The sequence below is a fragment of the Salvelinus fontinalis genome, chromosome 17 (genome assembly GCF_029448725.1).
Source record: "Salvelinus fontinalis isolate EN_2023a chromosome 17, ASM2944872v1, whole genome shotgun sequence".
NCBI lineage: Eukaryota > Metazoa > Chordata > Actinopteri > Salmoniformes > Salmonidae > Salvelinus > Salvelinus fontinalis.
Genome location: NC_074681.1, coordinates 12,395,443 through 12,423,439, shown reverse-complemented (window position 1 = coordinate 12,423,439; position 27,997 = coordinate 12,395,443). Strand labels below are relative to the sequence as shown.

At 46.6% G+C, this 27,997-nt stretch overlaps 1 protein-coding gene across 2 annotated transcripts in view; it reads left to right on the top strand.

The window, feature by feature from the left end:
• Window positions 1-27,997, top strand: part of LOC129813705 (obscurin-like) — a 107,428-nt gene that overhangs the window by 63,868 nt on the left and 15,563 nt on the right. Inside the window, exons 32-52 of one of the 2 annotated variants that reach the window (XM_055866142.1) lie at window positions 1,036-1,302; window positions 1,525-1,791; window positions 1,972-2,238; window positions 2,773-3,042; window positions 3,716-3,979; window positions 12,096-12,374; window positions 12,846-13,103; window positions 13,385-13,651; window positions 14,100-14,375; window positions 16,263-16,529; window positions 17,129-17,404; window positions 17,680-17,952; window positions 21,417-21,707; window positions 21,972-22,244; window positions 22,838-24,277; window positions 25,281-25,562; window positions 25,796-25,877; window positions 26,023-26,144; window positions 26,680-26,877; window positions 27,033-27,065; window positions 27,214-27,312. In XM_055866142.1, coding sequence (XP_055722117.1) covers window positions 1,036-1,302; window positions 1,525-1,791; window positions 1,972-2,238; window positions 2,773-3,042; window positions 3,716-3,979; window positions 12,096-12,374; window positions 12,846-13,103; window positions 13,385-13,651; window positions 14,100-14,375; window positions 16,263-16,529; window positions 17,129-17,404; window positions 17,680-17,952; window positions 21,417-21,707; window positions 21,972-22,244; window positions 22,838-24,277; window positions 25,281-25,562; window positions 25,796-25,877; window positions 26,023-26,144; window positions 26,680-26,877; window positions 27,033-27,065; window positions 27,214-27,312 — 6,051 coding nt within the window. The remainder of the gene's footprint in view (window positions 1-1,035; window positions 1,303-1,524; window positions 1,792-1,971; window positions 2,239-2,772; window positions 3,043-3,715; window positions 3,980-12,095; window positions 12,375-12,845; window positions 13,104-13,384; window positions 13,652-14,099; window positions 14,376-16,262; window positions 16,530-17,128; window positions 17,405-17,679; window positions 17,953-21,416; window positions 21,708-21,971; window positions 22,245-22,837; window positions 24,278-25,280; window positions 25,563-25,795; window positions 25,878-26,022; window positions 26,145-26,679; window positions 26,878-27,032; window positions 27,066-27,213; window positions 27,313-27,997) is intronic. The other variant, XM_055866143.1, reaches the window with a different exon arrangement.

Below are 27,997 nucleotides of genomic sequence, written 5' to 3'. Positions count from 1 at the left end.
TTGTGGGGGGGGTACTGTCACGTTCCTGACCTATTTATGTTAGTTTTTGTGTGTTAGTTGGTCAGGACGTGAGGTTGGGTGGGCATTCTATGTTGTCTGTTTCTATGTTGGTTTAGGGTTGCCTGGTATGGCTCTCAATTGGAGGCAGGTGTTTGGCGTTCCTCTAATTGAGAGTCATATTTAGGTAGGCGGTTCACAGTGTTTGTTTGTGGGTGGTTGTCTCCTGTGTCCGTGTCAATGTTTGCACCATACGGGACTGTATACGGTTTGTTCATTTCATGTAGTCTGTTCCTGTTCATTTCGTTCTTTACGTTGTATGTAAGTTCGTCGTTCGGGACTGTCTACTTTCGTTTTGTTATTTTGTTAGTTTATAGTGAAGTTCGTGTTTTCGTCTTGTCTTTAATAAATCATTATGTCTTCACTATCCGCTGCGCCTTGGTTCAATCCCTGCTCCTCCTCTTCTGATGAAGAGGAGGAGGATTATCGTTACACATGGTGGGAAAAGAGAAGCTTTCTTTTGCAGTCTATTCCTGTATAATGCTGCCATGGAGCTTGCAGTTGTAATGTATTACAAGTCTCCCTGCCCTTAAATGGGGATCTACTATAGGTCTTAACTTGGTTGTCTTTTGTTGACCTTGCTGGAGTCTCCTTGTTGTAGATTCCTTGTTGTAGTTGGATTATGATATTCCAGGTGAATTCTGCGTACACAATATTGAATTTAGGCAGAGACCAGGATTGTTCATGCAGTCCTGTACATAACCTTGGTTATGTGTAAACCCAGAGTAGTTAAAATCTCACTTTCAATGTGGTGGTGGGTCACACACAAATCTTTTTTTTAAACTGCTGGCCTGGACGGATGGACACCAAGCAGAGAAGAGTGCATACATTAATGGTCATTGAAAGTGTTTACCATACATAGAGACACCATCCCAGTGGGATCGTCTTCTAGATGCTAACACCATATGGGTTTGCAATGTCTCTTTTTGAGGCATTGTGACAGTGGATGAAGATATTTTTTAACCCTTTATTTCTCAGCTCTTCCAGCCACATTCAAACACGATCTTGAGAGCCAGGAGGTTGAGGAGGGGGGCAGTGTTACCCTGCACTGTGAGCTCTCTAAACCTGGAGTCCCTGTAGAATGGAGGAAGGGAACACAGGTGCTGAAGTCTGGAGAAAAGTACCAGATGAAGCAGAAAGATTGCAGTGTGAAACTACAAATCTGTAATTTGAAACCTGAAGACACAGGAAACTACCACTGCAGCACTGGAGACCTAGAGAGCTCAGCATACCTGAAAGTCAATGGTAGGATGATGAAGACCTTTTCACTGCAGCCCAATTCTTCACTAGCACAGACAAAATCACCTTGATTTATGATAAATTGATCTGAAGCACCACATGTATTAACTGAAATGCAATAAATAGTTAGTAAAAATAAGTGATGCAACAAAACAGTTGGAATAATGCCTACCATTTATTATGTAAGTGTAGGCTTATAATTAATCTTTTGCGATTTTGATTTGTCAGCTCTCCCAGTCATATTCACCAAAGATCTGCAGAGCCAGGAGGCTGAGGAAGGGGGCAGTGTTACCCTGCACTGTGAGCTCTCTAAACCTGGAGTCCCAGTAGAATGGACGAAGGGGGAGGTGGGTCTCTGCCCCTGTGCCAAGTATGAAATCGTCCAGGAAGGGCACAGCGCCAGACTAGTCATCCACAGCTTAGACCCTGAAGACTCAGGCAGCTATACTTGTGACAGTGGCGACCGGAAAACCACAGCAAACCTTTCTGTGAAGGGTAGGCTGAGAGAAAACTCTTCTGGTTTTAGCTGTGTATGCTGTCGGGAAAGAAAATCAAACTTTCCCACATGTATTATACATATTTTGTGGTTTGGAGGCACAATTCTGCCCTCTAAAAGTTTCTCTATCTCACCTCTCCCAACCTACATCGTTCCTACCCCCCTCTTGCTTTCCACAGCCCTGCCTGTTTACTTCAAAACCCCACTACAGAATCTAGAGTGGGACGCAGGTGAGATCGCCATCCTCCGCTGTGAGATCACAAATCCTGTGGCCAGCGTTGTCTGGAGCCGGGGCGACAGCGTCTTGGAGTCTAACAACAAGTATCAGCTGAAACAGGAAGGTGCCATAGTGAAGCTTATCATCTATAACCTGCAAGGTGCTGACTCTGGGGAGTATATCTGTGACACGGGTTACCAGAAGACCTCCTCCATGCTCACTGTACAGGGTAGGGGACGAGATGAAAGTCTGCTACTGTCGTCTGACATTCATTTCAATCATTCTCTCTCTCTACACACCTCTTGAATAATGGCACCTCTCTTTTAATTTACTCTATCCCTACCACCGCTTTCCATCCTGAGTGATTCCCACAAGACTAATATCACGCAAGGCTTTAGAGGACCAAAAGCCTAACGAGCACGGAAGTAAAGCTTGTTGGGATCTTCATCCATTTCCTGATTCACCTACTGCTTCCTATGTCTTTCATATCCTTCACACACCTTCCTCTGCACTTCTACCTTCATAACCATTCCACCCGAGTGCTCTGCTGTTAAGGACAATGATCTGTCTCACACTTCTTCTGTCTTGACAGGAGCAACCTTATTCTTGACAGTTGTCTCTGTATTGTAACTGTATTGAGTGTGTAAGGTTAGGTGCCTTATTTCTGTTGTAATCTATCCATGTACACCCATATAGACACTAGTGCTCCCTTAGAGTGAGATTCGCATCTAAGCAGTAACACATAACTGGCTTTTTATAACAGAGCTGGAGGTGACCATAGTGAAGGTCTTGAACAGCTGCTCGGTGCGCGAGGGGGAGGACGTTCACTTTGAGTGCCATCTGTCCCACGAGGATGCCAAGGAGGTCCAGTGGAAGCTTGCGGATGTCCCTCTGCAGAACAATGAAATGAATCTGATCCGCAGCCAAGGCAAGGTGCACAGCCTCACCCTCAGGGGGGTCACCCAGGCCGACTCGGCCACAGTCGCTTTTACCGTGGGCCACCATACCTCCACCGCCAGCCTGACCGTCCGAGGTAAGGGGTGTATATACATAGTCCAAGGTTAGGAGTATACAGTATATAGTCATATACTGTACATAGTCTGAGGTAAGAGATACATCTGCTGGTAATCAGCACCAACCTTCTCCGATTGTACCCCAATACCAGGATCCATTCTGTCCATTTCAAATCCGTTTTATACCCTGAACGTCCAAGGTAAAGGATACATATACTGTGTAGTCTGAGGTAAGGGGTTATATAATATATGTATGACGCTAATCACTGACTTTTACTAGACCTAACCATTTTCCATTGTACCGCAATACTTGGAGCCATTCTGTCCATTCTTTCATAGATTCTTCATGTCTTTTATCTTCTCTTATCTATAATGGATCTCTCAATTCATGTTGATCTTGTTGTGGAGATTGATTATTATAGCAGTGTATGCCATTGGTAGGCCACTTGTTAATTTCTCTCACATTACAACATAGCAAGAAACAAGAAACCTCCCCGTTTTTGTCATTTGCTATTTGAAACCTGCAGTGGTTAATGTCTGTTCAGCAAATGCTTTTAAATGTAGTGTTGAATGTTTCCTTTCAAGATATTGGATGTGATTGGATGTCCGTCCCGTCCGTGTCCACTCCTTAAACCAGGTAACGTCTCCATCAATCTTAACCTGGTCTGTATCTATCTTGCTGTGTCCCCCCAGGGGCCCCTGTGGTGTTCAAGAAGGAGCTGGAGAGCCAGGAAGCAGTTGAGGGGGGCAGTGTCTCCCTGACCTGTGAGATCAGTGCTGAGGGCAAGGTGACCTGGAGAAGGGGCTCCGTGCTCCTCACCCAGGGGGAGAAGTATTCCATGGAGCACACAGGTTCTACCTACATCCTGATGGTTCACAAGCTGAAGGTCGAGGATGCTGGAGAGTACACCTGCGATACTGGGGATAAGCAGAGCACGGCCACCCTGACAGTCAAAGGTAATGGAGCGTCTGTATTGACATCGGTCTCTCGTTTGCTGTGACTCTACATTATTGTCTGCTTTCATTCAGTGTGCAAACGGACTAAGAACTTCCATCTTAATATCAAGGCAGCAGCGACTCTTCCTGGGGTTCAACAAAATTAAGGCAGTTATACAATTTTAAAAACATTACAATACATTCACAAAAGATTTCACAACACGTTAAGTGTGTACCCTCAGGCCACTACTCTACTACCACATATCTACAACAAAAAATCTGTGTATGTGTCACGATCGTGTGGAGGATTGACGGACCAAAACGCAGCTTTAGGGAAATAAGCCATCTCCTTTTTATTGAAGAAGAAGGCAAACGAAACAAACACACTTACGAACTAAACAAAACAAGAAAACGATCGTGAAGCTAAGCAACGATGTGCACACACAGGCTACAAACGTATCACATAGACAACTACTCACAACAAATGAAAGCCTATGGCTACCCTAAATAAGGCTCCCAATCAGAGACAACCGAAATCAGCTGTCTCTAATTGGGAACTCATTCAGGTAACCATAGACTCTCCTAGACAACTAAACATACATAGACAACGCTAGACACATGTACTCAACACAAACCCATATACTACACCCAACAACCCCTTTACCATAGAATCACCCAAAACCAACAAAACACAAACATTCCCCATGTCACACCCTGACCTAACTAAAATAATAAAGAAAACAAAGAATACTAAGGCCAGGGCGTGACATAACCCCCCCCTTAAGGTGCGAACTCCGGGCGCACCATTACACAGTCTAGGGGAGGGTCTGGGTGGGCTTCCATCCACGGTGGCGGCTCCGGCTCTGGTTGTGGTCCCCACGTCACCACAGTCCCTAACCGCCTCCTTAGCTTCCTCCAAATGACCCCCCTCCACATTAACCCCACTGCATTAAGGGGCAGTTCCGGACTAAGGGGCAGCTCCGGACTAAGGGGCAGTACCAGGGTAAGGGGCAGTACCAGGGTAAGGGGCAGTACCAGGGTAAGGGGCAGTACCAGGGTAAGGGGCAGTACCAGGGTCAGGGGCAGCTCCGAACTAAGGGGCAGTACCAGGGTAAGGGACAGCACCAGGATAAGGGGCAGCACCAGGATAAGGGGCATCTCCGGACTGAGGAACGGCAGCTCCGGACTGAGGGACTGCAGCTCCGGACCGAGGGACGGCCCATGGCTGGCTGACGGATCTGGCTGCTCCTGGCTAGCTGACGGATCTGGCTGCTCATGGCTAGCTGACGGATCTGGCTGCTCATGGCTGGCTGACGGATCTGGCTGCTCATGGCTGGCTGACGGATCTGGCTGCTCATGGCTGGCTGACGGATCTGGCTGCTCATGGCTGGCTGACGGATCTGGCTGCTCATGGCTGGCTGACGGATCTGGCTGCTCATGGCTAGCTGACGGATCTGGCTGCTCATGGCTAGCTGACGGATCTGGCTGCTCATGGCTAGCTGACGGATCTGGCTGCTCATGGCTGGCTGACTGATCTGGCTGCTCATGGCTGGCTGGCGGCTCTGGCAGATCCTGTCTGATTGGCGGCTCTGGCAGATCCTGTCTGGTTGGCGGCTCTGGCAGATCCTGTCTGGTTGGCGGCTCTGGCAGATCCTGTCTGGTTGGCGGCTCTGGCAGATCCTGTCTGGTTGGCGGCTCTGGCAGATCCTGTCTGGTTGGCGGCTCTGGCAGATCCTGTCTGACGGACGGCTCTAGCGGCTCCTGTCTGGCTGGCGGCTCTAGCGGCTCCTGTCTGGCGGGCGGCTCAGTAGGCTCATGGCAGACGGGCGGCTTTGCAGGCTCATGGCAGACGGATGGCTCAGATGGCGCTGGGGAGACGGATGGCTCAGATGGCGCTGGGGAGACGGATGGCTCAGATGGCGCTGGGGAGACGGATGGCTCAGATGGCGCTTGGCAGACGGGCAGTTCAGGCATCGCTGTGCAGACGGCAGACTCCTGCCGGCTGAGGCGCACTGTAGGCCTGGTGCGTGGTGCCGGGACTGGTGGCACCGGGCTGGGGACACGCATCTCAGGGCTAGTGCGGGGAGCAGCACCAGGACGCACAGGATTCTGGGGACACACAGGAGGCTTGGTGCGTGGTTTAGGCACTGGTGGTAAAGGGCTGGAGACACGCACCATATGGCTAGTGCGTGGAGGAGGCACTGGTGGTACTGGGTTGGGGCGGGGAGGTGGCGCCGGAAATACCGGACCGTGCATGCGTACTGGCTCCCTTGAGCGCCGAGCCTGCCCAACCTTACCTGGTTGTATGCTCCCCGTCGCCTGACCAGTGCGGGGAGGTGGAATAACCCGCACCGGCCTATGTAGGCGAACCGGGGACACCATGCGTAAGGCTGGTGCCATGTACGCCGGCCCGAGGAGACGCACTGGTGACCAGATGCGTTGGGCCGGCTTCATGACATACGGCTCAACGCTCAGTCTTGCCCGGCCGATACGTGGAGCTGAAATGTACCGAACTGGGCTATGCACGCGTACAGGAGACACCGTGCGCTCTACTGCGTAACACGGTGTCTGCCCGTACTCTCGCTCTCCACGGTAAGTACAGGGAGTAGGCGCAGGTTTCCTACCTGACTTCGCCACACTCCCTTTAAGGTTCCCCCCCAAGAAATTTTTGGGTTGTACTCACGGGCTTCCAGCCTTGTCTCCGTGCTGCCTCCTCATATCGCCTCCTCTCAGCTTTAGCTGCCTCCAGCTCTTCACGAGGAAGGCGATATTCTCCCGGTTGTGCCCACGGCCCCTTACCATCCAGTATCTCCTCCCATGTCCACGAATCCTGTGTAGGTGGGTCCTGTTGCCGCTTTCCATGCCGCTTGGTCCTGTATTGGTGAGTAGTTCTGTCACGATCGTGTGGAGGATTGACGGACCAAAACGCAGCTTTAGGGAAATAAGCCATCTCCTTTTTATTGAAGGAGAAGGCAAATGAAACAAACACACTTACGAACTAAACAAAACAAGAAAACGATCGTGAAGCTAAACAACGATGTGCACACACAGGCTACAAACGTATCACATAGACAACTACTCACAACAAATGAAAGCCTATGGCTACCCTAAATAAGGCTCCCAATCAGAGACAACCGAAATCAGCTGTCTCTAATTGGGAACTCATTCAGGTAACCATAGACTCTCCTAGACAACTAAACATACATAGACAACGCTAGACACATGTACTCAACACAAACCCATATACTACACCCAACAACCCCTTTACCATAGAATCACCCAAAACCAACAAAACACAAACATTCCCCATGTCACACCCTGACCTAACTAAAATAATAAAGAAAACAAAGAATACTAAGGCCAGGGCGTGACAGTATGTGTGTGTACAGTGCATTCGTAAAACATTCAGACCCCTTGCCTTTTCCACATTTTGTTATGTTCCAGCCTTATTCTAAAAATGATTACATTACATTCCTCATCAATCTACACACAATAACACAGAATGACAAATCAAAAACAGATTTTTAGAAAATGTTAAAATTTATAACAATAAATATCACATTTACATAAGTATTCAGTCCTTTTACTTAGTACTTTGTTGAAGCACCTTTGGCAGCGATTACAGCCTTGAGTCTTCTTGGGTGTGACGCTACAAGCTTTGCACACCTGTATTTGGGTAGTTTCTTTCATTCTTCTCTGCATATTCTCTCAAGCTCTGCGTCACTGCACAGCTATTTTCAGGTCTTTCCAGAGTTGTCCGAGTTCTGAATGGGCCACTCAAGGACATTCAGAGACTTGTTCCGAAGCCACTCCTGTGTTGTCTTGGTTGTGTGCTTAGGGTCGTTGTCTTGTTGGAAGGTGAACCTTCACCCCAGTCTGAGGTCCTGAGTGCTCTGGAGCAGGTTTTCATCAAGGATCTCTGTGTACTTTGCTAAATTCATCTTTCCCTCGATCCTGATCCCTAGTCTCCCAGTCCCTACTGCTGAAAAACATCTCCACAGCATGATGCTGCCACCACCATGCCTGACCGTAGGGATGGTGCCAGGTTTCCTCCAGACGTGACGCTTGGCATTCAGGCCAAAGAGTTCAATCTTGGTTTCATCAGACAAGAGAATCTTGTTTCTCATGGTCAGAGTCCTTTAGGTGCCTTTTGGCAAACTCCGAGTGGGCTGTCATGTGCCTTTTACTGAGGAGTGGCTTCCGTCTGGCCACTCTAACATAAAGGGCTGATCAGTGGAGTGCTGCAGAGATGGTTGTCCTTCTGTAACGGCAGTCTAAGTCGTCCTCCTCATCGGACGAGGAGAGGCGAGAAGGATCGGAGGACCAATGTGCAGCGTGGTAAGTTTCCATAATTTAATGTACACGAAAACGAGACAAGAATACAAAACAACAAACGTACTAACCGTCACAGTCCCGTGTGGCACAAACACTGACACAGAAAACAACCACCCACAAATCCCCAACATAAAACAAGCCACCTATATATGATTCTCAATCAGGGAAAATGATTGACAGCTGCCTCTGATTGAGAACCATATTAGGCTGAACACAGAAACAGACAAACTAGACACACAACATAGAATGCCCACCCAGCTCACGTCCTGACCAACACTAAAACAAGCACAACACATAAGAACTCTGGTCAGGACGTTACAGTACCCCCCTCCTGAGGTGCGGACTCCGAACGCACCCCTAAAACTCAAGAGGAGGGTCTGGGTGGGCATCTGTCCGCGGTGGCGGCTCCGGCGCAGGACGAGGACACCACTCCACCATTGTCTTTGTCCCCCTCCTTAGTGTCCTTTGAGTGGTGACCCTCGCCCCCGACCTTGACCTAGGAATCCTTACCAAGGTCCCCACATGATTTAGGAGACAGCTCAGGACAGAGAGGTGGCTCAGGACAGAGAGGTAGCTCAGGACAGAGAGGTAGCTCAGGATAGAGAGGTAACTCAGGACAGAGAGGTAGCTCAGGACAGAGGGGTAGCTCAGGACAGAGAGGCAGCTCCGGACAGAGAGGCAGCTCCGGACTGAAGGGCAGCTCCGGACAGAGAGGCAGCTCCGGACTAATGGCAGTTCCGGACTGGGGGGCAGCTCATGACTGGAGGGCAGCTCATGACTGGAGGGCAGCTCATGACTGGAGGGCAGCTCATGACTGGAAGGCAGCTCATGACTGGAGGGCAGCTCATGACTGGAGGGCAGCTCATGACTGGAAGGCGGCTCTGGCAGCTCCTGACTGGCTGGCGGCTCTGGCAGCTCCTGACTGGCTGGCGGCTTTGGCAGCTCCTGACTGGCTGGCGGCTCTGGCAGCTCCTGACTGACGGACGGCTCTAACGGCTTGGGTCAAACGGGCGGCTCTGACGGCTCGGGACAGACGGGCGGCTCAGATGGCGCTGGGCAGACGGATGGCTCAGATGACGCTGGGCAGACGGATGGCTCAGATGGCGCTGGGCAGGCAAGCAGCTCAGACTGCGCTGGGCAGACGACCGACTCTGACCTGCTGAGGCGCACAGTAGGCCTGGTGCGTGGTGCCGGAACTGGTGGTACCGGACTGGAGACACGCACCTCAAGGCTAGTGCGGGGAGCAGGAACAGTGCGTACAGGGCTCTGGAGACGCACAGGAGGCTTACTGCGTGGTGCCGGAACTGGAGGTACTGGGCTGGAGACACGCAACACAGGGAGAGTGCGTGGAGGAGGAACAGGGCTCTGGAGACGCACTGGAAGCCTGGTGCGTGGTGTAGGCACTGGTGGTACTGGCCTGGGGCGGGGAGGTGGCGCCGGATATACCGGACCGTGAAGGAGTACTTGCTCCCTTGAGCACCGAGCCTGCCCAACCTTACCTGGTTGCATGCTCCTCGTAACCCGACCAGTGCGGGGAGGTGGAATAACCCGCACTGGGCTGTGTTGGCGAACCGGGGATACCATGTGTAAGGCTGGTGCCATGTATGCCGGCCCGAGGAGACGTACTGGAGGCCAGATACGTTGAGCCGGCTTCATGACACCTGGCTCAATGCCCAATCTTGCCCGGCCAGTGCGTGGAGGTGGAATAACCCGCACCGGGCTAAGCACACGTACAGGAGACACCGTGCGCTCTTCCGCATAACACGGTGTCTGCCCGTACTCCCGCTCTCCATGGTAAGCATGGGAAGTGGGCACAGGTTTCCTACCTGACTTCGCCACACTACCCTTTAGCCACCCCCAAGAAATTGTTGGGGTTTCTTCTCGGGCTTCCTACCGCGCTGTCGTGCTAACCTCATTTGCCGGTATCCCTCTGCACATTGCTCCATGGAATCCCAGGCGGGCTCCGGCACTCTCCCTGGGTCAACCGACCACCTGTCTATTTACACCCAAGTGGTGTAACCCAGATCCGTCTCCCGCTGCCGAGCTAGCTCCTCAAAACGCCGCCTCTCCGCTTTTGCTGCCTCCAGCTCTGCTTTGGGGCGGCGATACTCCTCTGGCTCTGCCCAGGGTCCTTTACCGTCCAGCTCGTCCTCCGATGTCCATTCCTCCTTTCTCTGCTGCTGTCGCTGCTGCCCGTTGCCACGCTGCTTGGTCCGAGTTTGGTGGGTGGTTCTGTAACGGCAGTCTAAGTCGTCCTCCTCATCGGACGAGGAGAGGCGAGAAGGATCGGAGGACCACTGTGTAGCGTGGTAAGTTTCCATAATTTAATGTACACGAAAACTAGACAAGAATAAAAGACAACAAACGTACTAACCGTCACAGTCCCGTGTGGCACAAACACTGACACAGAAAACAACCACCCACAAATCCCCAACACAAAACAAGCCACCTATATATGATTCTCAATCAGGGACAACGATTGACAGCTGCCTCTGATTGAGAACCATATTAGGCTGAACACAGAAACAGACAAACTAGACGCACAACATAGAATGCCCACCCAGCTCACGTCCTGACCAACACTAAAACAAGCACAACACATAAGAACTCTGGTCAGGACGTTACACCTTCTGGAAGGTTCTCCCATCTCCACAGAATAATTCTGGAGCTCTGTGGGAGTGACCATCGGGTTCTTGGTCACCTCCCTGACCAAGGCCCTTGGTTTTTGCTCTGACATGCACTGTCAACTGTGGGACCTTATATAGACAGGTGTGTGCCTTTCCAAATCATGTCCAATCAATTGAATTTATCACAGGTGAACAATCAAGTTGTAGAAACATCTCCAGGATGATCAATGGAAACAGGATGCACCTGAGCTCAATTTCTCGTCTCATAGCAAAGGGTCTGAATACTTATGTAAATATGGTATTTATGGTTTTATTTTTAATACATTTGCAAAAATGTATAAAAACCTGTTTTCACTTTGTCATTATGGGGTATTGTGTGCAGATTTATATAAAACAAATATAAGAATTATCCAATTTAGAACAAAATGTGGAAAAAGTCAAAGGTCAGGGGGTCTGAATACTTTCCGACTGCACTGTATGTTATCGTGTGTGTGTATGCATGTGTTTGTGCCTGTGTGTGTCTCTTCACAGTTCCCGCTGTTCCATAAGGTGTATTTTTATCATTTTTTTTATCTGATTCTACTGCTTGCATCAGTTACTTGATGTGGAATAGACTTCCATGTAGTCATGGCTCTATGTAGTCGTGGCTCTATAGCAACCAGTTTTAGAAGTATAATCTGTGAGTAAGCATAGTTGTCGAGGTAACAATAAAATGTTTGTTGATCATGAAATGTAGGTTTCATAATCAATATGTGTTTTTATGTTTGAACCACAGTCTATTTGCCGCGTTGGGGACTACGGCATGTTGGTTTGGTTTTCATATTCAGACCTATACTAAGCTATTGTGTCAGAGATCACTTTTTGCATATACATATGTCTACAGTACCTTCCTACATGTTAGCCATTACGTAGGAAGTGAAATTGTGTTTTGTGTAATATTGTACTCTTTCAATGAGAAGTCCTAAACATTGAGTTGGCAGAAATAGTTTCACTAATATCCATGGTGTCTCCTGGAGTGCAAGTGTCCATCCTCTTTAGAACTCACTTTTAAATCGGGATACAAATGTTGGTGCTCTAATGTTGAGTGTTTCACCTTAATGAATCCCCTGGGAAACCTTGACCCCGGGAACCTTTAAATTTCTCACTCCCCCATCGTCACATTCATTCACCTCCAGAGTCTGTACGCATCACTCGGGAGCTGCACGACATCACAGTGACCACCGGGCAGGATGCTGTCTTTGTGTGTGAGTTGTCCCAGGAGGGCGTAACCAATGGAGAGTGGTGGCTAGGGGATAACCTCCTCCAGAACAACGACCTGAACCAGATGACCTTCCAGGGCCGGGTGCACCGGCTGACACTGCAGATGGTCACCACTGATGAGTCAGGGGACGTGGCGTTTGTGGTGGGCGAAGAGAAGACCGTCGCCTGCCTACTGGTGGAAGAGAAGCCCAAAGGTAATGGATATGTTAACGGAGACGTTAAAGATGGCCATCTAGTCCTCACCCCTCTCCATCTCTATCTTCCATCAAACAGCATTGGAACAACCTCTGTTCATCTGCTGTGCACCATCATCCATTCCATTCTAACCTTTCTTTATACGTGTGTTGGCCATCCTCCTGGCTTTTCTTTTTATAGCATCTTTGTCTTTAAAGAAACTATAAAATGAAGTTGACAACAAGATTGTTGTCAGTGACATAAACATATCACTTTGTTAACTTCAGTATCAATTTGAATATCAATTGAGTGATGCACGCCTAATGGACATAGTCTTTATGGTTAGCATTGGCGGCATTGTAGACCTGTGGAAAAAGAGCCACTTTAAACACTGCCCATAGAAATACCATACAAGTTTGAAATGCATGACATCTGACACTCAAAGTGCATTACACTGTATGTACTTAGCTTGGGATTTCCCATATCTACAGTCTTAATCCTAGAGAAGCCTCATGACACAGTGGCCCTGGAGGGTGAGACAGTCACCCTGTCCTGCACCGTCTCCGACCCCACGACCACTATCAACTGGAGCAGGAATGATGTTGCAATCAAAGCAGGCCTCAAGTACGACCTGCGGAAGAATGGAGCTCTCATGCAGCTCCGTATCCACAACCTGGACATGGAGGACTCTGGAACTTACTGCTGCGATACCGGGGATGCACAGTGCACCGTCACATTGACTGTGGAAGGTAAAGAATGATGCTGCCACTTGAAAAGTTTGGACCCTCTACACTGCATCTAATGAGTACTAGAAAATAGTCTCCTAAATTGAAGGCTCAGAATCAAGATAAACTCAGGATGAGTTCCCCCACAATACTGGTATTAACTTGCTTGCCCTCTACAAACTATCAGGCACCCAGTCTTCCGTCAACATACAACAGAGCCATCTTACGCCCCTGTCCATCATGCCACCATCGTCTACACATCTTCTATTGTCCGACACTGATGTAATGTCTCCTACTTCCACCAGGTGCCCCGGCATTCTTCCAGAAGGAGCTGAAGAACAAGGAAGCCCAGGAAGGTGATGATATCACTCTGCGCTGTGAGCTCTCCAAGGCGTGCACTCAAGTGGAATGGAGGAAGGGAGGCATGGTCCTCCAGGCTGGTAAGAAGTATGAGATGAGGCAGGAGGGCTGCGTTCAGGAGCTCCGCATTCGTAACCTGGAGCCAGAGGACAATGGCTACTACACCTGCGATGCTGGAGACCAGCTCACCACGGCCTCGGTGGCAGTGCAAGGTATCATGTCACAACTACATCATCTGTCCCTGAAACGGTTCATTTCTGTATCGTTTTTTCATTTCTCCAGGATCAAGGAAGGAATTCCTAACAGTTTATAATACACTTGTTGAAACCACAAAGGCTATTGTATGTTTTTCAGCAAGTTAAAGATGATCAGTTGTAGGATGTAATTGTAAATTAAAAAGTATTGATTGAAAACAGATGGTTAACATTTAGTTGAACAAAATGTATATTATATCATGGAACGTGTAGGGAATAAATAACCCAATGAAGTGAGCAAGGATGCTTGCCCTCTTAAAGTCAAAGTTTAAATGATGAATGAGACAGGTCAAGGTCGAAGTAATCTTTATTATCCCATAGGCTGGCATTGGGAGAGTTTGAGGTGAGTTGTGTGACTGTGAGTGGCAGTAGCTGAGTGTCTGACTGTATCTCCACTACTCTGCAGAGGCAGAAGTCCTCATAGTGTGTGGTCTAAAGAGCACCGATGTCTTTATGGGCGAGTGGGCCACCTTCTCCTGCCAGCTGTCCCGCGGTGTGAGGCCCGGGGAGGTGCAGTGGTGGCTGGACGGGACCCTTCTCCAGGACAGCCCCTCCAGCGAGATAGGGCTGAGCCAGGGCCACGTCCACACCCTCACCCTAAAGGACCTGGCCCCGGACGCCTCGGGCACCGTCACGTTCAAAGCCTGCAGCCTGGTGTCCTACGCCAAGCTCTTAGTTAAAGGTATCAGGGAGGAGGAACTAGAGGGATTGAGAGGAGGAGGAGAGTGACTTCTAAAGATCCAACTGTGTTCTCCAGACCTTACAGCATCAATGCTCATAATACTCAACATACATATGTGTGATTAGATATAAAATTCAATTATGGTATTTATCTCTAAGTGACCAACATAGCATTTTCACCACATTGAGAGTAGACTACTATTTGCACTCTTTCTGTCCATGGCTAATGTTAATCTTGACAGTATTATGCCAGTGTCCTCAAGAGTTCAAAGCTCCCTGATTCAGTAGTGGGAATGACTAGTTCAGTAGCAAAGGTCTTTTTGTGCCTCATCCATGCATGCTTCCATGCATGAGCATACATTTGAGTCATTTCACTAATAGAGTTAGAATGAGAGTTTTCATGCTGCATGCTTTTGATAAGACCAAAACATACACGATGGTGCAGCAGTAGAGGATGTTTCCACCAGTTTCTTAGTAATATGGAGCAAGAGCAATGTTATCCAATGAGGATTCACACCCATAGTTCCATTGTGTATCTATACTTTTAGCTAATAATGGCAAATGGTACCTAACAGTTGTGGTTCACAGAATATCTAGTTGTAATAGAGTAGGCCTGGTCTACATATTTTGATAATTAAAGGTGGCATATGCAGAAATCGCACCGTCATTCCTGATTGCAAAAATTTGAATAGTTCACCTAATTTCAGTTTGTGTGTAGAGAATCAGTGTACCATCTAAAGCGCTTTGAAATACATTTTGAATAACCAAAAATAATGTGTTTGAAGCTGGTTTACAAAACCGAAAGTAAAAGATGCAAAACGAAACTTAAGAATGGTAAGCGTAGAAATAGCGCACGTAGAACAGATCTACCACTTCTTAGACTTGCTTTCAATGAGAATGACAGATCTATAACTCACATTTATATGTGAATTTGCTCGGGTCACCCAAAAATTTTAAATTTTAAATATGTAGCTCTTGGAATCATCCACTCTAATCTTATCCAACAATTATAGAAATCATATCTGCCAACTGTAGTGTATTCACATTGAAATAGATGACGTATTATGTCATCTATTTTGTGGCAGTATGTGGGATGTATAGTAATTAAGAAATGAAGTGTGCATTGTGTATTTTATGAACTTAGTTTTGATGCAGTTCTATGGGTACAGTGGGACAGATTTTACCTGTAAACAAGCTTTGCTGTTGTTGTATGTCAACCTATAGAATCAGCAGTAGCTGGAAATGACAGTGTAGAGCAGTGCTGCTCCACCCATCCACCCTGGCCTTTCCCTTACTTACTCTCACTCTTCGCTTCACCTCCACCCTGCACTGCACTGCACCGGCCCTAGCCTGCAAGCACTAAAACTCTCTAACCCTTCCTACCTCTGCCCTGTCAGTCTGGCATCTCTATCCACCCACTGGCATATCTCCCCATTCTCATTGGTTGGTTAGTGGGCAGTAGTTGTGTCCAACTCCCCCTGCCTCTTGAGGAGATTGGGCTTTTCACTCCCCCTTCAGTTTGGAGTAACAAAAACATCTGTCACAGATAAGTAGACGTTCACATACTGTATCTAAGTGCATATTTGGCCACGGAGTGCTGCATCCATAAGATGTACTGTTAATCAAGGCACCTCTAAGGGCTTGCCACAGCAGCACACAACGCATACAAAAATACTAAGCCACCTCTGATACCACCAACAACTCAAAACATTTATCAAATTTCCCCCTTGGGGATCAATAAAGTTAACTCAATTCAAAGTAATATACATCAAAATACTCCAAGGTGTACTGGGGTCTTTATAAAGCCCAGGTATTGTTCTTTGGCATGTCGAGAGAGTGCATGTCAGTCATGATGACCTTGTCATATGACCCCTGCCCCCACTCTCAGACCCCACAGTAGAGGTGGTGAGCGAGATGCAGGACCTGAGGGTGGCTGAGGACAAGCCGGCTGAGTTCATCTGCCAGTACTCCCGGCCGGTCCAGGCCCAGTGGAAGAGAGACGGTCGGCCATTGCAGCCTGACGGCCAGAGGGTGGTAGTGGAGCAGGACTGGACCGTGGCTCGCTTGTACATTAGCCACGTGTCCACTGAGGACAGGGGGAGATACTCCTGTGAGGCAGAGGGGACCTGTGTGGTTGCCTTACTGGAGGTGGAAGGTGAGCTTCTCTCCGTTTGGAAAGAGCACCTTGCTATTCTACCCTTCCCCTGAACTTGTAAAAATGTTCGTTATTGTTTTCAAATATGATCAGCAGATAGCGATTTCAAGTAGGTCTTTTTTTTATCCTTTAATTTATGCCATCTTTCCCCCCACCACTCTTTAGCAAGCAAGGCAAAATGACAAATGTACATGACCTCTAAACCATGAGACCTGATCAGGAAAATCTCTGATCAAATATGGCCCTTGTTTCTCGTGGTCAGGTCACATGCACAGGAAAAACCCATGGCCCTAGTGTGAAAATGGGTATCAGAAAACAAAGCATTGTAAGATTCACCAAAGACTGCATTGACGTCCCTGGCAGGTCATTTCATGCATTGTGTGTATGTGTGTGTGTCCAGCAGTTTTGTCAGGTGTTCATTGTGAGGTTCCGCTTGAATAGCAGCAAGTGTCAAGCATAAAAAATCCACTTGACCTACAGGCTACCGTGAACCTGAAAACCCCACAAAAGCTTGTCTTATGACACATTCTCCCCTCTCAGTTAAAGCTATTATTTTACAGTAAACTGCCCTCTCCCTGCTCCCCTCTCCTCCCGTACAGCCAAATCCATTGAAATCCTACAAGGCTTGGAGAACATGGACACCATTGACGGCGGGGAGGCCCTATTCGAGTGCTCTATCTCTCGTTGCGAGATCAAAGACTGCCGCTGGCTGATCGGGGGCAAGCCGGTGAAGGAGTCGCCCACCACGGAGATCGTGTCCTTCGAAAGTGGACGCCGCCACCTCTTGCTGCTCAAGGATCTGCACGTTGGAGACAGCTGCAAAGTTACTTTCCAAGCCGGCACCGCAACAACCTCCGCCATGCTCAACGTCAAAGGTGTCAACCCAATTAATGTCCAACTTACAGTATGTTTGTTTGTCAATTAGTCACCCCAATTAATGTCCCCTTATGTTTGTTAGTTCCTGTTTTTTCTGGAAATATAAGTCTTAGGCCTGGTCTACTGGTAGAAATAACATACTACAGATGAAAATAAGGAAAATCTGCCTGCAATTGCTATAGGAACCGAGACTAGCATTAGTTTCTGTATATGTAACAGTATTGTGAGTCTTGAGTTTGTTAGGCATTATATGACATGGATTTTGTGTGAGCAGGCTGGCAGCTGGATGTGGTGAGTGGTCTGGAGGACAAGGTAGCTGTGGTGGGAGAGACTCTCGAGTTCAGCTGCATGCTGACTGAGCCTGTGCCTGAGGCGGAGGTAGCCTGGTACTCTAACGGAGCCGAGCTAAAGGCTGATGACACCTGGGGCATGAGGGCTGACGGCTGCTCCTACCACCTGGTGCTTAGACAGGCACCAGCCATGCCACCACAGGAGATCACCTTCGCTGCCAGGGACGCCATCTCCATGGCAAAGCTCACCATCATCAGTAAGTGTCTGCACAGCCATTTTTGGAATCAATAATAGAAGTGTTCTCCAGGGAAGTGATTCTGTTAGATCCATTCGTCTCTCTTTCTCCTATTCTCCGGTGTTGCGGTCTACATTCAGAACCACATTCCTGTTCATGTTAAATAATGTTGAAGTTATATGGCTCCAGGTTAATCTGCCTCACCTAAAGTCCGTTCTGGTGGGAAGCTTCTATAGACCACCAAGTGCACAGGATCTGGATAATATGTGTGAAATGCTTGATAATGTATGTGATATCAACAGAGGTATATTTTCTGGGTAATTTAAATATTGACTAACTTTCATCAAGCTACCCACTTAAGAAAGTTTCAAACTGTAACCAGTGCCTGCAACCTGGTTCAGGTTATCAGTCAACCTACCAGGGTAGTTACAAACAGCGCAGGGTTGAAATCATCCACATGTATTGTTCACATCTTTACTAATGCTGCAGAAATTAGCTTGAAGACAGTATCCAAATCCATCAGATGTAGTGATCACAATTTAATAGCCATATCTAGGAAAACCAAAGTTCCAAAGGCTGGGCCTAATATATAAGAGGTCATACAATACGTTTTGTAGTGATTCTCATGTTGATTATGTAAAGAATATTTGCTGGTCTGTGGTTTATAATAAAGAGCAACCAGACGCTGCACTTGACACATTTATGACATTTCTTATTCCAGTTACTAATAAGCATGCACCCATTAAGAACATGACTGTAAAAACGGTTAAATCCCTGTGGATTGATGAGGAATTTAAGAATTGTATGGTAAAGAGTGATGAGGCAAATAAGTCAGCAGAACTGAATGGCAAACGTACTGCAAATTAAGAAATCCTGTGATGGAAACTGAATAAAAAGAAGAATAAACTATACTATGAAACAAAGATGAATGATAGTAAAAAGCTTTGGAGCACCTTAAATGATATTTTAGGCAAAAAAACGAACTCAGCTCCATCATTCATTGAAACAGATGGCTCATTCATCACAAAACCCACTGATATTGCCAACTACTTTAATTATTTTTTTCGTTGGCAAGATTTGCAAACTAAGGCATGACATGCCAACAACAAACACTGACACTACACATCCATGTATATCTGTCCAAATTATGAAAGACAAGCATTGTAATTTAGAATTCCGTAAAGTGAGTGTGGAAGAGGTGAAAAAGATTATTGGCAATGACAAGCTACCGGGGTCTGGATGGAAAATAGCGGACAATATTGCCACTCCTATTTGCCATTTCTTCAATTCAAGCCTACTAGAAAGTGTGTGCCCTCAGGCCTGGTGGGGAAAAAAAGTAATTCGGCTACCTAAGAATAGTAACGCCCTCTTTACTGGCTCAAATAGCCGACCAATCAGCCTGTTATCAACCTTTAGTAAACTTATGGAAAAAATTATATTTGACCAGATACAATTCTGTTTTATGGTAAAAAAATTTACAACAGACTTTAACTTCTCTGGGATAGGTGGGACGGTAGCGTCCCACTTGGCCAAAATCCAGAAAAAATGTAACGCGCCAAATTCAAATATATTACTATAAAAATCTATCTTTCATGAAATCACGCATGAAAGACACCAAATTAAAGCTACACATGTTGTGAATCCAGCCAACATGTCTGATTTCAAAAAGGATTTACGGGGAAAGCACACCAAACAATTATGTTAGCTCAGTACATAGCCACAGAAAAACACAGCCATTTTCCCAGCAAAAGATAGTAGTCACAAAAAGCAGAAATAGAGATAAAATGAATCACTAACCTTTGATGATCTTCATCAGATGACACTCATAGGACATCATGTTACACAATACATTTATCTTTTGTTCGATAATGTGCATATTTATATCCACAAATCTCGGTTTACATTGGCGCCATGTTCAGAAATGCCTCCAAAATATCCAGAGTAATTGCAGAGAGCCACGTCAAATAACAGAAATTCTCATCATAAACTTTGATGAAATATACATGTTTTACACATAATTAAAGATACACTTGTATGTGTCAGATTTTTTTATTTTTACTACGTATAAAGCACACCATGCAATAATCTGAGACGGCGCTCAGATTTAACAACATTTCTCCGCCATGTTGGAGTCAACAGAAATACGAAATTACATCATAAATATTCCCTTTGATTATGTTCATCAGAATGCACTGCCAGGAATCCTAGTTCCACAATAAATCGTTGTTTTGTTCGATAATGTCCATTACTTATGTCCAAGTAGCTACTTTTGCTAGCATGTGTAGTACACGTGTCCAAACGCTCACGCAGATGCAGGCAAACGTCGGACGAAAACTTCAAAAAGCTATATTACAATTCGAATAAACTGGTCAAACTTAGTAGAGAATCAATCTTCAGGATGTTGTTATCATTTATATCCAATAAGGTTCCAACGGGAGAATTCTTTTCAGTCTCTATAAGTAATGGAACGCATGGCAATATCATGAGGAATGCGCGTGACCAGGAACTGGCAATCTGCCAGACCACTGACTCAAACACCTCCCATCCGGTCCCAGATTACAGTATAGGCTTCATTTAGCGTTCTACAGACTGTTGACATCTAGTGGAAGGCGTAGGAAGTGCAAACAGATCCATATATTACAGGGAATTGAATAGGCGATGAGTTTAACAATGACCAGTCTCAGAATTCTCACTTCCTGTTTGGATTTTTTCTCAGGTTTTTTCCTGCCATATGAGTTCTGTAATACTCACAGACATCATTCGAACAGTTTTAGAAACTTCAGAGTGTTTTATATCCAATAGTAATCTGGGACAGAGTAGGAGGCAGTTCACTATGGGCACGCAATTCATCCAAAAGTGAAAATGCTGCCCCCTATATCAAAGAAGTTAAGCACTCTTATAGAGAATGCTTACAGGGAAGGACAGTCAACAAGCACAGCACTTACACAAATTACTGATTGGCTGAGAGAAATTGATGATAAAAAAATTGTGGAGGCTGTTTTGTTAGATTTCAGTGCGGCTTTTGGCATTATTGATCATAGTCTGCTGCTGGAAAACATATGTGTTATGGCTTTACATCCCCTGTTATATTGTGGAACAGACTATGGGAGGCGGACAGTACTACAAAGAGCCATGACTACATGGAACTCTATTCCACATCAGGTAACTGATGCAAGCAGTAGAATCAGATTTTTTTTTAAAGATACAAAAACACCTTATGGAACAGTGGGGACTGTGAAGAGACACACAGGTACAGGGACACGCATACACACAAACAATAGCACTCTACACACGTACATTGAAATAACGTTGTATGGTGTTATTATACATTTTGTATTGTAGATATGTAACGGTGTGCTAATGCTATATGATCTTTTATTTGTGTAATATAAGTGCCTTGGCAGCAACTAATGGGGATCCCTAATAATTACAAATACAAATTCCTCTCTCTTCAAACCCACCACTGACCCACTCTCCTTTCATAGCTGTTCCTGACCCCCCGGAGGACCCAGAGCTGGTCAGTAAGAGTAAGCAGGCGGTGACCCTGTCTTGGTTCACACCCCTCAGCAACGGAGGCAGCCCTATTTTGGGCTACAGGGTGGAGATGAGGCTGGCGGACAGTGTCCTCTGGCTGCCGTGCCATGCAGAGCCTGTGTGTAACACAGAGTTCTCTGTGGATAACCTCATCCCAGGGAGCGGCTACAGGTTCAGGGTGGCAGCCATCAATAGAGCTGGGACAGGAGAACCTGTCCAGCTGCCTCAGAGCGTTCAGCTGGGTGAGTTGGCTATATGATGAGCTCACACCTGAGCCAAACATAGATATCTCTATATGGCTCCGTCTTAAGCCCAGCATGTTGAACAACCTAATTATAACCTAGTCCTAGATCATGTATGTGTTAGTTACACCATTTAAAACCTAGGAGAGTCTAATACATTTCCCATTGGCATGAATTGTATCTGTAGTGTCCCATCTATTGGAAGAAATATAAATCAATCAACAACCAATCAACGAACAGTCAATCAATTGTTTTGGTCCATAGAGGCTCCAGTGACAGTGACCCAACAGTTGGCCTGTCCAGACCTGCAGGAGGGTAAGATGGCCCGTGTGGAGTGTGACCTCTCTGCTGAGGGCAGCTCGGTCACCTGGCTCAAAGACAACAAGGAGCTGGAGTATGGAGTAAAATACCAGGTCACCACAGAGGGCAAGACACAAGTGCTGCTGATCAAAGACTTTGAGTCTGCTGACCAGGGTGTGTACACCTGTGTGGCCTCAGACGAGGCAGAAAGCTCCCTTAATCTCAACCTACCAAAAGGTACACATACCCAAACAAACCAGAATATTATACCATGTAACTTTAATTTTGCTTTTCCATTCGCCCACATTAATTTACTATGAAACTCTTGTAAGCCATTCTCCTCAAGCCAAACTGGAAGCTTGGTGGAGATGTGTTTGTTATTTGAGGGTAAGTCAAGGTAAGTTCATCTGCTAGTTCTAGCAATCAATCAATCAAATGTATTTATAAAGCTCTTCTTACATCAGCTGATGTCACAAAGTGTTGTACAGAAACCCAGCCTAAAACTCCAAACAGCAAGCAATGCAGGTGTAGAAGCACGGTGGCTAGGAAAAACTCCCTAGAAAGGCCAGAACCTAGGAAGAGAGGAACCTGGCTATGAGGGGTGGCCGGATGTAGATTATAATTATTATCAGCTAGTAATGGTGTGAGGTGAGCTCATTCTTCCAAAGTATGCATGAACACACTACTCCTATCAGAAAATAATTTAATCCCATGGGTATTTGTCCCTACATGATCAACATAGTTCTTATAAATGTAATGTGTGTTGGGGCTGCTATACTGTAGAGGTGTCCATTTGCTGCATATAACCTTCCATTGTGTCCTGGTTGTAGGTGGAGATGGGGTTCAGTTGGAGGAGGGGGCCCAGCCCAGCCTGCCTCCTGAGGCTGCCTCCGAGGGTGACGTCCATGCACTGTGGGAGGACCTGGCCAAGAAACGCCGCATGAGCCGAGAGCCCACCCTTGACTCCATCTCTGAGCTGCCTGATGAGGAGGACAAGGAGCCCAAGACACCCAAGGGACCAGTCAAGGAGAAGAAAGCCCCAGAGAAGGTGGGAGTGAAAGCCCTGGAGAATGTGGGAGTGAAAGCCCTGGAGAATGAGAAAGTTGATGTGAAAGCCCCGGAGAAGGAGAAAGTGAAGGTGAAAGCACCAGAGAAACAGAAGGTGAAAGAAAAGGAAAAGGTCGTAGAGCATGCCATCGTCCCTAAGAAGAAGGTGTTGGAGCCAAACTTGTACACCAGCTCTGAGGATGAGTCCAGGCCTCCAACACTGGTTTCCTACCTGAAGAAGAGCAGCAAGTCCTCCCTCTCTGTGTGTGACCAGACAGAGTCCAGCTCCACTGAGAAGTTCTACGCACAGTTCAAGTTGAAAGAGGAGACCACAGTCCAACAGACCTCATCTTCAGTACAGCAGATCACAGCACAGACCACAGACATCACGGAGGTCGGTGATGAGGAGGATGAAGAAAAGGGGCTGCTGGATGCTGCTGTAAAGATCCAGGCTGCCTTCAAGGGGTACAAAGCCCGCAAGGACATGCGTCCAGTCTTCAAGGACGTCTTCAAGGACCAGACCAAGGAACCCAATGGCACCATCCACCTGGAGTGTGTGGCGGAGGGCAAGCCAGAGAAGGTGCGCTGGCTGAAGGATGGGGAGCACCTGGCGGACGGCAAGCACCACCACATTGACATCTACAACGATGGCACCTGCTCTCTGGTAATCACCGCCGTAACCACCAAGGACACGGGCGTCTACACCTGTGAGGTCACCAACAAGTTTGGGGTGACCACCCACAGCGGCAAGGTGACGGTGGGCTCGGCGCGGGAGGCATCTGGAAGGAGGCCCCTGACCATGGGCTATAGTGCCGACAGCGAGGCGGAGAGCTCGTCGGCAGAAAGCGAGATGGACGAGTCTCTGAGGCAGGCTAGCAAACGGCTGCGCCGCCTCCTCCGCACACGCCTGCCGGCCACGTCGGAGGAGGAGTCGTTCGTCAGCTGTGATGATGAGGCTGAGCTGCAGGCCCCCGACCCCAAATCGTACCGCGAGGACGAGCGATACATCTACATCCGCTTCGACAAGCGGTCTGAGGCCCAGGTGGCGTCTCAGCGCTTCAAAGAGATGTTCACGGCCCAGGGGGTCCCTGTGGAGACCACCATCCAGGAGGCTGGACCTCTCAAAGTGGAGCTGCGCATCATGAAGATGGGATACACTCAAGATGGCTCTGCAACACCCACACAGGAGAAGCAGCTGCCTGCGTTCATGACAGGAGCCCCCGGTATGAAAACCAGAGAGTACATTTCTCTGTACATCTTGCTGCAATTAAGTTTGATGTTGAGATTATACCATATAATTAAATAGGTGTTTAATGTATCTCTATACCAAGTCATTTTGTCTACCATTCTATTTAGTAATCAAAATTAACCAGTTAAAACACAAAAAGACTAATGCCTTCGTAATTCAGGAAAGGTCATATTGATTTTAAGTCAATCAATGTTTGACATTGAAGTAATGTAGTTTATTTTGCTTGAATAATATAAATACATGTTTCAATGTGTTTAAATTCCAAACTTTTTTGCACATTAACAGGAGCTTTTGCTTGTTAGCTAAGACTTTAAGTGTGTACTTGCTAAATACATTGTCCTCGTCCAGGCTTTCATCTTGATTTTCATGGTGTATAGTGTGTTCCGTGTGGTTACTATATTAACTTTTCTGTCTTCGTGTGTGACCTAATGTTCATTTTCTCTTGTCCAAACAGTTTGTATTTCAGTCATGTCAGTGTGTGTCTTCTTTGATATGTTTGTTTTGATGTAGTGTCATGTGTCCTCACTTTTGTCCCAAACATTTGTGTTTGTTTGTCTTTGCTGTATTTTAATGGTTGCTTCAATTTCTTTTTACCCACTTCTTTCCACTATTGACACTATATATCCATTCTATCGTTCTATTCACACTTACCCTCCATTTCTCCTCATGTTGTGCTGCCCTGCCGTAGTCCTCAGTTTTAAATATGTTTGTCTTTGCTCTCCTTGACCCACTCCATTCTTGTATTGATACAATCCTTTCCATCCAATAATCCTCATGTTGTACTGCCTGCCTTTACACCCTTTCATATCTGTGCTTTTTAATGTTGTACTGTAAAAGCAAATTGTAAAAAAATATATAGATAATCCTGATCAGTAAGAATTACACATGGAATACCAGTGAAATTAATCCCCTGCATAATGAATAAAACCTCCTAATTTATTGTTGTGCCTAACTGATTGTCCCTGTCTCTCCCCCAGCGGCCCCAGTCTTCCTGACTGAACTCCAGAACCAGGACGTGCCAGACGGTTACCCGGTCAGCTTTGACTGCGTGGTGATTGGGAAGCCTCCACCCAGTGTACGTTGGTTCAAGGATGGTAAACTGCTGGAGGAGAACGACCACTACATGATCAACGAGGATCAGGAGGGCTGCCACCAGCTCATCATCACCACCGTGCTGCCCTCTGACATGGGCGTCTACCGCTGTATGGCTGAGAACACCAGCGGCATCGCTGCCACCAAGGCTGAGCTCAGGGTCGACAGTGAGTACAGAACATATAATGTTGATTGGTAGGTTGGTTATTTTGTTTGTTATTTTGTTAGTTATGTTGTTTTTGTTGTTGGTTCTTTTGGTTATTTCGTTGTTTATTTAGTTGATTATTTGGGTATTTGGTTGGTTGGTTGGTTGGTTGGTTGGTTGGTTGACTGTATGCATAGGATATCCTCATCCATGTTATTTTGAGAGTAATTGTGTAATGCATCTCGCTTTCCTCAGTGTCTTGCAGCTCAGACTACGATACTGCAGCTGATGCCACTGAGACCGGCTCCTATATCAGTGCCAAGGGTTACATGTCTAGGTGAATGAGACAACTCAGAGTTTACAAGCCCTTTGACTTTGAATGCAACCTTCTTTACAAGGGAATCCTGATTCCTAATAGTACCGAAAACGTTTCTCTGGTCATGTTACTTCTCTACTGACAGCTTCCTATCCTCTCCCCTCAGGGAAACGGAAGCCTTTGAGTCTGTGGTAGAGGATGAGCAGATGCCACAAGTACTGGATGAGCTCCATGATGTGCACGTCAGCCCAGGCTCACCCATCGCTAAGATGCAGCTGAAAGTCAAAGGTTGGTCTGTGGGTTACTCTCCACCTCCTCTGCATTAATCAAACCCTGCTAGACTAAGTTGTCTCTGCTCAGTTCCTTCAGCGGTCGATAACTTAAATAGAGAAGAATTAACTAGAGTCATGTGTACCTAGATCTGGTAAAAAAGCCAAGTAAACACTCAAATCAAATTTATTTGTCACATGCACCGAAATGCTTACTTACAAGCCCTTAACCAACAACTCAGTTCAAGAAATAGAGTTAAGAAAATATTTACTAAAAAAACTAAAGTAAAAAAATACAAAAAAATCTAAAAGTAACTCAAGGATATTAGATAACAATAACGAGGCTATATACAGAGGGTACCGGTACCGAGTCAATGTGCGGGGTTACAGGTTAGTCAAGGTAATTTGTAAATAGACTATGCATAGATAATAAACAATGAGTAGCAACAGTGTAAAAACTGTCCCCAGGGCAGGTAAGTCGGAGGCAATTTATTATTTCTGCCCCCAGGGTCAATAACTAAGTGAGTTGCTTACTCTTTGTTGATATTTCCCAGGGTTCCCTAGTCCAAGGGTGTACTGGTTCAAGGACGGCCACCCGCTGCGTTCCTCAGACAGGATCCTGCTGCTGGACAAGCGAGACATCCACAGCCTGGAAGTCCTGGAGGTGAAGAGGGAGGACACAGGAGAGTACTCTGCCTACATCAGCAACGCTGCTGGAACAGCATACTCCTCTGCTAGGCTGCTGGTTCTGGGTAGGTCTACTCATGACTGAAAGGTTTATATTGAGAGGGATTCCTGTCTTCTACTTAGGATGATGTATTTAGTCTGCATTATGAAATGTGTGTTATTGTATACACAACATAACATTCTTGTATTTACTGAAGAATTCATGGTACCCTCTCAACAGGTCCAGGAGAGCTCACACCTATAGAGAAGCACGGTATTTAATTATGATTTTATAATATTCATTGATTAATTTATTTATTCAGTCATTACTGCTTGCACTGTTGCGTATAGCATGTCACATTGTTCTGAATTTTGAGCTATGTGATGATGACGCTTTTCTACACCCATGTTTTACTTCCTAGATCCCAAGGTGCCTCTGGTGCCGCCCCGCTTCCTGGAGAGGTTCAGCAACAGGAAGGTGAACCAGGGAGCCAGCGTCACCATGTCTGTCCGAGTGGAAGGTATCTACACGGAACACTGAACTCATATATAATGATGGTATATTTAAGCAATAAGGCCCGTGGGGGGGGTTGTACAGTATATGGCCAATATACCACATCTAAGGGCTGTTCTTATGCACATCACAACGCGGAGTGCCTGGATACAGCCCTTAGCCATGGTATATTGGCTATATACCACAAACCCCCAAGGTGCCTCATTGCTATTATAAACTGGTTACCTACTTAATTTGAGCAGTAAATGTTTTGTCATACCCGTGGTATAACACGGCTGTCAGCCGATTCTCATTCAGGGCTCGAACCACCCGGTTTATAAAACATATTATAAACTTGGTAATTTGTGTCATGCCTAAGAACAGCCCTTAGCCGTGATATATTGGCCATATACCACACCCCCTCAGTCCTTATTTATTAATTATAAAATGTGTGTACGTTTTTGTTTTGTAGTGTGACGCTAAGCTAGAGAAACAACAACTTCAACCTCAGATTGTTTTGGCATGTAGTAATTGGTTTCTATAGCTGCAGTAACAGTACAGTATATCTCTCAACCTTGGCTGAGAGTTGACCAAGTCAGAGGAGCAGACCCAGAATCAGTAACGCGTCCTATGAGAGATACGCTTCCATAAAGGATATTGTCATTTATCATACAGACATGCATGCGAGTCCACAGACTACTGTTTGATAAGAC